Source organism: Takifugu flavidus, chromosome 21 (assembly GCF_003711565.1).
Source record: "Takifugu flavidus isolate HTHZ2018 chromosome 21, ASM371156v2, whole genome shotgun sequence".
NCBI classification, from domain to species: domain Eukaryota; kingdom Metazoa; phylum Chordata; class Actinopteri; order Tetraodontiformes; family Tetraodontidae; genus Takifugu; species Takifugu flavidus.
This window is the reverse complement of record NC_079540.1, coordinates 4,316,371-4,327,629: the sequence shown is the minus strand read 5'-3', so window position 1 is coordinate 4,327,629 and position 11,259 is coordinate 4,316,371. Positions and strand designations below refer to the sequence as shown.

Here is an 11,259-nt window from a genome sequence, read left to right as displayed (position 1 = left end):
AGCATGACCAGGACTTGAAATAGACCATTCACACCTTGGTCCAGCATGTCCATAATCAAAGCAAGCGTTCTCCTTGTTCTCTGAAGGCACAGGGGAGGTTTTTGGTTGAGCTCTGCTGAGCAATTCAGTGTTTAAAGAGGTGGAGATGGCCAGGAGCAAAAAAGAGGGAGTGGCTCTGGTGACCCAGACACCTGATATTCCTTCTCGAGGGTCAGGAAGTCACTGATGTCCGTTTGATTTTAAGACAAACTCAACCGTAACACGCTGTGCCACTAAAGTGTGTTACATAAGCCCGAGTGGCGAACAGACATGCTTATGTCACCATCCAGCAGGCGAGAAGACGCTCTTCAGAAGTGGGATGAGAGCAAGAGCGTGTGTGTTGTGGGACTGGATCATTTGGGTCGAACATGGGGAGGACGCAGAAGGACAAAGAGGAAGGACGTTAGGAGGACTTCCCCAGAGTCCTACTCCCCTTGTTGCTCCTAGGTGCTCTGTGGGTCAACGTCCTCAATTAGATCCTCTGAGGACGCAGCAAAATTACCCATCCGCCGGGAGTCACCTGGCTAATTCTGCTACTTGAGGAGGGCATGGCCCGACGGAGCGCGCTCGCTTCCATGTCTGCGGGCTCCGTGCGTTGAGAACGTCCAGCCAGCTGCCTCTCGTTACTTCTCCCGAGCAATTACAAATGAGGATCATCTCCAGATCGTGGATTCACGATCACGATGAACTGCAGCGGCAGATGCCTGTTGGGTCTCAGTGAAAATTACCTGTTTCTCATTTTTGAGGGATGTTTTCACATGTGTGTGGTGGGGGAATCCATGCCGGCCGTGCACGCTGGGCGGGGCGAAGTGAGTCATCACTGAGTGCGCTCATGCCTTACATATTGAAGTGTTTTAGCGTTTCCATGGTGACGCAGAAGAAAACAGCCATCCGTTTGACATTAGCTAGCGTTATAGTCTACTGGACGGTGCGCACGTGTGCCTGCACTCTTCCACCATCTTCCTCTTATCCAGGGTCAGACCATGTTGGTAACAGGAAAACCAGTGTTCTTCTGAGGGGATCAGGCGTTCCCAGACCAGAGGGGATCATATCATCCCTCTAGAAATCTGGATCTACTCTGGGGCCTCCCCCGAATTGGATGTCCCTGGAAGATCTCCAAAGGGAGGCACCCACACTGGCTTTTTAACCACTTCAACTGGATCTTTGCACACCTCCAAGGTTCTTCTCTGTAGATATGTGGGCATGTCTATCTGTATGTATCCACACATGTTGGCGTGCCTGCAGGCTGTAGACCAGGCTGTAGGGGGTGGGTCTTGGGGGCCTGTGGTGGGGAGGCTTTTCGTGGTTATGGGTAAACTTGCGGTTCTGTCAACCTCAATTTCCTTCCAGTTTTTAATACACAGCAGATAACTTAATTAGGTGCTAAATATGTGCTATAAGAATGTGTCTGAATTAAAAGAACACACAGGAAATAACTCAAGTATCTGTTTTCACTAAAAGGTGCAAGTATTAAAGAGAAGGGGATATTAAAAAGTGAAAAAAACTTCTTGAATATAACAACAACTGAGGCACTGAGGGCCTCAAACACCACTCTGGCCATGCTAACACACACACGCCGGCACTGCATTAGCACAAACCTGCGTATGTGTGTGACTAAAGAGGGCTGCGGGCAGGAAATCCAGACTGCCGGTTGGGATAAGCTCCGCTCTCTCAGACCAGCATTACTATTCCTGACCTGCTTTTGTCCTGTGATAGATGCTTTTCACTGCGTGGACTGTTTCTCTCAGTCCGTTCCTCAAACAAAAGCACACAATAGCACGCAAGCTGCGGCGTGCAGCCAAGTAGAAATACCACAAAAATATCCCAAAAAAGAACAAATCTCTTCAAAATTACATTCCAAAACCAACTATTTATAACCCTCAACCAGCTGTGAGGATAGGGAGGGTGGGAAAGGAGGCGAGGTCGACAGAAATCAGCACAGGGGGAAAATTGTGGCACGGTTTTGAAAGAGATCAAGGAAAGTTTCCAAGTTGATATTCCGGTGTGAAAAACACAGAGGCGACCCTCTTCGGTCAAGGTCTGTCTCCCCAGGCCTTGAATAAATGCTACAGTGTCTGTTGGCAGTGAACTCTGGCTGGAACGGGGTATGTGAAGATGGACACGGACAAAAACAGTCAAGGAAAAAGTGGGAAGAAAAAAACATCCCCGTCGGTTTTCTTAGAGTCCATACCTGTTGTTGCCTATGGCTGTTATCAAAAGCCACTTACGACTCATTAGAGGTGTCTATTTTATGAAAAAAGGAGAAAGTAACGGGAATATCGTGAGGTCACCTCTATGGAGTTCCTGCCAAAGAGGATGAAATGCACAGGAAGAGCACATGTGAGTTGGACCTGCTCAGAATGAGTTGGAGGATTTTATGACGCCTCCAGGGAACAATTGCTCCAAAACCCAGACAACAGGCACTGTTGATAAATAGGGGGGATTTACTTTCTACTACTTAGTGCTAATTTTAAGTGAAGAAATATGCCTCAATTTCACTCAAAACACACTTAATGGAGGCAAAAGCCCAAGAGAAGCCAGAAACCAGGGTTGTTATGTTGAGCTGGTCGTTTTTTCTATCTGCCTGATAGGATCTAGAGGAGAGGAGCCATGTGGGATCTCAGTGTGTGCGTAACCCTGCCACCGATCAGCTCTGTGACCCGAAAGTCATCCGTCAAATTTTATTACCAGTGTTTGCAGAGTCTGGACACGTTGAAGCTGGCGCGGTTGCAAGTTGACATGGCTCTCCCTCGGTGTGCACAAGGGCTGTTTTTTTGCACTGTAGAAGCTGCACCTCTGTTTTGCCAGAAGCACCGGCTTCTTTGTGTGCACACGGTGCGAGAAATAACAGTGATGTGCTGTACGTGTGCACCGGCTGGGTAAATGTCATCTGGAAGAACAGTTGCGGTTCTTAAATCTCCAAGGACTCATAGTTTTACACCCGCTCGCAGACACCAGGTTGACTAACCTGCCTCCAGCCTGCTGAGCTCCAGTTTGCTGCCCATGGCCATGGATAAGGTCAGGGCTTACCTCACACTATCATTTTTTATACCCGTGCAATTTAGTTTGGCTTACAGGAGACTTCCGTAGGTGGCCAGTTCCTGGAGCAAGAGTTCTAAACTGGCCATAGGCAGCTGTGTTTAAACTAATTCCATAAACAGATTGAAAATATTCACACATCCTGTTTTGTTGAGAGTGAACCGCTCATTTAAATCCGTGACATGAAATATTTTCACATCAGGAATTCCTGAGAGGGTGTGGTTGTTGCCGGGTTGTTTGGAACCAGACAAAAACACGCCACAAGTTTCCATTCGGGCCATCCGACCGTATCTCTCCACTTCTTTTTCTCCCCTTCTTTGTCTCGCAGTCCCTCCATTTACAGAAATGCCGTGCGCCTGTTTTCCCTCTCGGCGGGGGCCTGTTTAAATGCAGCACAGGCGTCACAGCCGGGAAACCTGTGGTGACCTCTGTTGAATCTCTGTTGAAATAACACCGCCAACATCAAATAACGCGTGGTGAAAATTGGGCCGGCAATTTCTAGTGCAGCTATTTCTAAAAAAAAAATGCAATTAGGAACATATTTTGGACCTTTTTTAATACCTTAACATGGACTGAAAGAAGCTGATTTTGGGATAATGATTTGGTTAGCCAAGGCGAGACTTTCAGGGCATATCCGTAAAAATCAGGGCCGCACCATCGAGCTGTCTGGTCAATTTGCAGCTCATCTATGGCGGAATGTAGCGGAGATATTGATGAAGACACCAGTACTGCTCCAAGGTTTGACACCGTGGTAGCCTGTAATGACATCATGCTGAAAATCAACTCCAGATGTTAAAATTAACATCCGGGTCTCCCGTAGTTTGGGATTATGCTGACATGAATGATCTACATAATGTGCACATAAATCTGTGGCTAAGTCGTAATTGAAGTGATGTGCCAATAAAATTGATGTGATGTTATAAAACCAAACTGTTTTTATTAGCTTAGCAACAAAGTGTCGCTAAGTGTGGTGGCACCTTCTTATGGAATGATGCATTAATAAACACACAGGAGGTGACGAAACACAGCGTTCTGGAGCAACATTCATGCTGTCAAACATCTAGGCCTCAGGAAAGCCAAACATGTTGCCGTCTATTTTGTTTAAGCTTCAGTGGAACTATTTTTTATCTGTTTATCTATGTAGAATACCTCATAAAAAGGAGAGCTGTTGTTAGGTCTACCAGCGTTGGATCTAGGTTTTGGCGGAGTCATTGTCGATGCAGTCACGCCTGAACCCATACTATGAATCATCTCTGTCAGCCTGTTTAATCTCTACTTATCAGTTGTTTTTATCAGTTGTCTTTTCGTGGGAAATAGCTGCATATATGCAACAGTACAAAGATGTCTGAAAAGAGTCCCGCTGCTAACTGAGGCATATTTTCAGAACAATCACAACAGCTTCCAAACACCTTGTTTCTGGTGCGAGCTGATCGAGCCCCCGGGCGAGCGACGTGTAGCCGCGCCGCTGGCGCCAGAACGGTGGAGGAACACGCCAAAGGAAGTACAGAGCACAACACACGCAGGTTCATTAAGTGTTCCCTCTGGAAGCCATCTAGTGCAAACACTGGGCGGACCGTGACAGGAACAACTCGGGACGGCCGATTACACAGAGAGAGCTTTCGATGAAATAAACCCCTGAAAATGTTGCCATCATTAAAACACTTAGCCAGAGTGACGACAGACGTTCCAGTTGAGCTGTAAAATTTAAAAATATCATTTGTGAATGTCTGCCAGGTGACACAAGCAAGACCTGCTTGATGACAACATGGCATCTAGGGTTTGTTAGCTAAATTCCTGCACAACAAAACTTCATAGTTCCTCTTTGTTGTTTTAGTTTCAGTGTTCTCATGTCTCTTTATTGGCTACTTGAGTGCTGATGAAAACTTAGAACCATCTTAGAACCCAGAATTTGGGAACCTGGTGTTGGGGTCCAGGGTTGTGCCTGCTTTGTCCTGCAGGGGCGGTGTTGAGCTCAATAGGCGGCAGCTGGCACTGCAGGCAGGCACACCTGTAGGCAATTTACATCCTGCCGCCTACTTAAGGTGGGTGCATCTGCCTATCAGTGCCAGAGTGTTGGTTCGGTTTCCCCTGTTCATGTGTTGGTTTGGTTGGTTTTCCCTTGTTGTGTTTTGGTTTGGTTTCTGTTGCCAGAGTGTGGTGGGTTTGCCTCTGGTTCTGAGTTCTCTCTGCAGTCCTGCAGAACTGCTTCTGTTCCCGAGTTCTCTCTGCAGTCCTGGAGGACTGCTTCTGTTCCCGAGTTCTCTCTGTGGCCTGGGAGGACTGCCTCTGTCTTGTGTTGTCCCCCCCGTAAATAAAACCCTTACCACCGTGTCCTGGCCTGCTCTCGGGTTCTGTTAAACCCCCCCCAAACCGTAACACCTGGTGGGGCTGTTGTTGCTGGACAGACTGGTCTGCGGATTTTAGCAACTGCAAAGACTTATAAGTTGAAATGGTCCGAAAAGGAGAAAATATCCTGTAAGAAGCACATTTTTCATGCGAAAACAAAAGTTTACTCCTGAGTTCTGAGGTTGGCCAGAATGGTTGGAGATGGGAACTTGAATGAGTGTTTATTACTGTAAAGATATGGAGCAACCCATATCCGTATCGACAAAAACAGAACTGGAATCATTGCGAGTGCAAAAACAGATGTGGAAAACGTCCGTTTTGCTCACCGATAATCAATGTAGATTCTCCAGAATTTTTGAAAGACGGGAGATGGTTGAAAAGTTTTGTCCGTTCCTGGAGGTCATCCAGTCTTCTGCCTTTATTTCTAAATTACGCAAGGAAAAAATGGGAGGGGAGGGAAGGGAGAAAAACGGAAAATGATGACGCGTTGAGCTGATGTTTGGACACTGACTAAATGTCTCATCTCAGTTGGGTATTCAGCCTCCCTGCCATTTGATTTTTATGACAAACTTGTGGCCTCGCTGTGCTGACCCGAGCAGATGTTTCGGGTTTCATCAGTGCAAAAATCTCCAATCAGATAATCCTAGGAACATTTAGAGCCTAGACTTGCCAAAACATTGTTTCACTGCAGTCAACAAGGGAGATTTAGATTAACATTACATCTTCCCTTGAACACAGTGGGATCATCATGTCATGGAAACTCTGAATCACCATGTTCAAAGGTGATGGTGGTCACTATTTATAGAGTAAACTGCAAAAGGTTACTTAAGCGATTTAATTCTGTTTATTTTATACCACATAAACAGGGACAAATTCATCTATTTTTAAACGTACTTTAAGGAGGAATTTGTTAAAAAACAAATAAAAAAACAGATTATGAGAAAAAGTTAAACACACCACCGAGGTGAACCTCAGCATGACTGTTGATTTAACTGTTTCTGGCATCAGAGAGAATTAAATTTATCCAGCGAGGACATCTAGTGGTACCAGCGGTGGGTAAACTGTTATTTAGGCTTCTCTAAAACATTAAAAAACTGCTGCAACACTGACGAAAACTATGAAATACCAGTAAATAATACGCCTTAAAAAAGTTATTCTATGTACATTGTTTCCTAGCTGCACCTGCCACATATTGTTGCGTCTACTTACGGTCGCGCCGTTGTTGGGGTCAGAAGTTAAGGGGAAAACCAATCCTCCCCAGGGAAGAGGTGAAAAAAGTTTGCTGGGCTATTTAAAGGCTTGTTGATAATGCAAAGGCGCGGGTGGAATCCTTGAGCCGGCGTTCTCTCTCATTGTAAACACATGCATTACCACAACCCTGCCAAAACATACAGTATCCACGGCTCAACAGCCACAATAAATACACCCCTCTGTAGCTAAACACTCAGCCAGGAGTCATGGATTAGTTTACACAAGTTGCAGAGGTGCACGAAGTGATGAATCTTTCATTTATGAGTAATTCGGCAAAAATTCCAACGTGACTAAAACTAGTTTTGCGTCATTTTTCTTTGCGTCCATGTCTAAATTACATTGGTATGTTTCATGGTAAATGTCCAGTTGCTCTTAGATAAAGCTTTGATGAATGAGAACCTACATGGTCAATTATTGTTAAAGCAACAGCAGGGCAAAAAATCTGGTCAATGGGTCCTTGACTTGATTGAGTTGTGCCCCCACTGGCCTGTTCTTGAACCAAATTTAGATTTAATAAAACTACGTCAGACCCTACTTGGGGTTTTTTAATTAACTTGATGCCTCAAATACACAAATAAAATAAATAAAACGGAATCCTATAATATATATAAAATATGGCAACCTCCCCAAAACCCCCAACAGCTGCATTGGACAATATGCAATATTTAGACGTCCATTTGTCAATTTTCTTGCTGCCTGAGACAACATGCCGTGGCGCCTTATTCTCCCAGCCCAGTGTTTATTAATAAACCTAAACATATTGGAGGTAGCCATGGTCACACATAGCAGCACGGTGGCTCAGCGAGAGGCTGGGTCAACCGTTTCTGCCCCCTCCTCGCTCAACTATTCATTTGCACACACTGTTTCAGCTTTGTAGCTCACAGTTGCTTTGTTGCCTCAACCGAAGCTCATTTATGACGGATTCCCCCTGAAGACAACAAGAAAGGAGGCGAAACAGGCGTAAGTTCATTTATTTTATTGGAAATGTTGGTTTGTATTAATAATGCTGATTCAATTTTAAAGGAGGAACCTTTTTTTTAAAAAAAAACCCAAACTTTAAGATGCCAAGAGGCTGTTAGAAGTTTAAACTATTAAATGTTTTGCACTGTTGCATGAAACATAAAAGAGCATTTTCACTGCAGAGGGACGTAAGTGTTTAGAGAGCTCTGCAAATATAGGTCAGCGCTGTCTCTGGGTTTCTGGGACCTCTAAGGAATGTGATTTGTGCTCAAGTCTCTGTCTGTGTCTGTTGCAACAAGACAGCTGGGGTGCACCTCAGGGCTTTGCTCAACCATGTTTAGTATCACCGAGTCCCTGGACACAGAAGGGAGTTGGAGCGGCACATCTTTTGGCGCAGACACAGACGTTTGAGTGTCTTGTATTAGGCCCTCTGAAACAAATGCTAAACCCTTGTGCCCCTCCTGCTGTGACATTATTGGGTCAGTTTGATCAATTCACTCGCTGGGAATCTCTGGCCTTGTTAATGCCTAAAAGAGTGAAATTAAAGCTGCATTATGTATGAATGGTCATCCATAATCCACCATTATAATGACATTCCACCATAATCTACAGTAGTCTGCGTTGAGTCACTTGAGATTCGGATGGAGGTGGTTCACATGACTGTGTACCTGACCATGCCAAGAAAGCTGGTGCCATGGGCATGCAGACCGAACAGGTGGTGGTAGCAAGCCCTCTGCTGAGCTGCCTTCTTGCCCAGCTGTACATGCCTGCATGTGCTAATGACATCGGAATAGCTAACAGACACACCAGGCCAAAAGCACCTCACCAACTATTTGACGCATGCAACAGGTTTCACTGTCACCACAGCTATCCTGAATGCCACGCATCGATTTGGTCTAAAATCTAACGCATGTGTGCTTCTGTGGTTAGAGTGAGACTGTTCCATAGAAGACTTGGCTGCAACAAAAGAGGCTTGATCAATGGAGGATATGGATGAAGCTGTTTCATCCAGATTCGAGCCTCTCTTCATCAACGAAGACGAGGATCGAGAGAGAACTCCGATGGAACAAGGAGAGCGCAACGTGACACCGTTGATGAATAACATCGGTTTGATTAAACCATACTTAAAGGAGATGGATGATTTGCTGAAAAGCTGTGAGGAGCTTACTTCTCTCCCCTTTAGCTCTCACCTCTCAGGAAGCTACAATGAAATGAGCCTAATGGAATCAACAAATACAGACAGAAAAAGGGAAGATGGACGAGAGAGCTACGAAGAAAAAAGCGTTTCTCAACAAGGGTATCTCTTCACAAGCTATATCGACGCAAACATGGATGCCGCTGGAACGCATGACAAGACAGCACAGGCACACTCACAAGCCCTGGCCTCGGCCAGCAGCAGGTGCGGAGCGAGTTCAGACATTTCTTGCCAGAGAGAAATGCCTCTCACTTCAGCAGGTCACAAACTCAGTGACACCATGGCGGAGTATGAGGGACAGCTGTCGGGTATGCTCTCCATGCTGGAGAGCTGCATGGAAGAGGCCGGGATGGACTTTGAGCCCCGAGAATGGGTGACAGACACAAGCCAAGAATATGTTCACATTAATAAGAACCACCAGCTTTGTGGGACACAGGTGACCATTCAGCAAGAGAGGCCAGAGACGTTGGAGAGCAAAATGATGAAATCTGAGTCTGAGGCTGGTCAAAACCCAGGCAGAGCTCACGTCTTTAGGGGAATTAGACATGAGATTACTGGTGTAGCAGTAAATGGAATGGGGCAGAATCCAGATATTATCGGAGGTAATGTGGTGGGTTTTTCAAAGGAAGAACTTGAAAAGGGGGAAACAGATGAGAGTTACATTCATCCACCGTCCCTGTCCTCTGACACATTCAACAATGTCTCGATGGAGTGTGAGGTGTCAGAGTCAGGAGATGTCACTGGGATTGAAGCTGATTATTTGGGATCTGGTCAGTCTGATCTATGTGCAGTGGGGTCTAAGATGGAGGAGTGCATTCAGGAGGTGCAGCAATTAGAGGAGAAGAGGAAAGAACTGCTGCAAGAGGTTCTGGAGCTGAGGAGCCAGAAAGACAGAGACAAGACGGAGGGACGTCATGAAGAGGTCACAGAGGAGGTGACTGAAAGGCAGGTGACAGAGCTGCTGGATGCACTGAAGAAGGAGGAAGAGGAGAGACGAGAGGGGAGGAAGAAGGAGATGCAGGTCCTTAGGGAGGAGAGAGCAGAGGAGGAAAGGAGGATGTGGAAGGTTAACCTGGAGACCCAGGGGCTGCAGGAGGAGCTTAGGAAGCTGAGACGAAGACTGTTTGCCGTAGCCCGGGACTGTGCCCACAACCAGTTTCTCCTGAATAACCAGCACCATCAGGTGGATGTTCTGAAGAGAGAAGAGGTAACAAATCCCATTAGAAAAGAAACATACGTTCATTACATTTTTCAACAAAGCATTAAAAAAGCCCAACAACCCATATTAAACCTATTTATTCCTGTCTTATAGGAAGAGCTGGAGTCAATAGTGCTCCAATTAACAGAACAGGTCTCACAACTCAGTGCAGCCCATAAACAACAGATCTCCAATCTGCAAGCCGCGCTTCAAGCCTGGGCATCCAGTCAAACGTCCAGCGCACAAGATGAGCTGACTGAGTGCAGGAGGCACTCCTGTGGAGACATCCAGCAGTTTCTGCAGGGTGGGCTGAGGGCACTGGAGGACAGGTGCTGTTCCTACCTATGCCAAGTTTTCCCACATATATTACTGAATTTTAACTATAATAATAATAATAAAATATTCCAGGTTTGAACCCATTTTGTTGGCACTGCTGAAGAGGAGAGAGGTCACAGCCGAAGCCCTGGTGAAAGCCAAAGAACAGCTCCAGGAGTTGAAGACCCAGCTGAGTCCACTGAAGGATGAGATCCAAAAACTGAAGCTCCAGAGGGCTCGTCTTGAGGAAAAACTCAAACTCATTCACATACAGAGGACAGAAGACGTGGAGCACTACAAGGTAAGCGGCAGGAAGGGTGGATGTGTTAAACCACAACAGGCCATACACAATATGTTACATTTTTCACTTTCACAGCACACAGTTTGCTGTCTTGAGGAGAGCACCAGAGAGTTTAAAACCGAGTTAAAGCTTCAGAAGAGAAAAAACAAAGACATGGAGGAGATGAGAGACTCTCTGTCTAAACAACTGCTTCTGTACAGGTAAGGTTCAGTCATCAAATATTTACAAAGACTTGATGATGAATGCTGAAATTGGCATGTTTTCTTACAGAGCTGCCAATGAGGACCATGCCGAGAAGACATGACTGTATATTATCGCTTCTGTGATCTGATTTCAAACTGATTATTTTTATAATGTGCAATAGGACGAATGCCAAGATTCAATGGATGCACTTTAAATGTACTATGACATGCCATTATTAAACAAAAAAAAAGCCCCCCCTCCCTGACCTTTCTGTAAATGTTGAACAAGACTATGGCTTGTAGAAAAGGTTTTTGTCTTGAATAAATAAAGACACTGTGTTTGTGGTAATCTGAGTGTGACTGACGAGTTAATGTCCCAGAGGCACCGAGAGGGGTTTGTGTACTTATAAGGGCAAGATGTTGTAGGAACTAG

The 11,259-nt window shown here is 45.6% G+C and overlaps 1 protein-coding gene across 1 annotated transcript; it reads left to right on the top strand.

Moving 5' to 3' along the window:
* Positions 1-7,480: 7,480 nt before the first annotated feature.
* LOC130518128 (myosin-10-like) lies at positions 7,481-11,175 on the top strand. The gene is made up of 6 exons (XM_057020492.1): positions 7,481-7,635; positions 8,566-10,037; positions 10,143-10,357; positions 10,437-10,644; positions 10,720-10,844; positions 10,915-11,175. Exons 2-6 carry the CDS (start codon positions 8,616-8,618, stop codon positions 10,946-10,948), a joined length of 2,004 nt encoding a protein of 667 aa, XP_056876472.1. The 5' UTR covers positions 7,481-7,635; positions 8,566-8,615; the 3' UTR covers positions 10,949-11,175.
* The last annotated feature ends 84 nt before the right edge of the window (positions 11,176-11,259 follow it).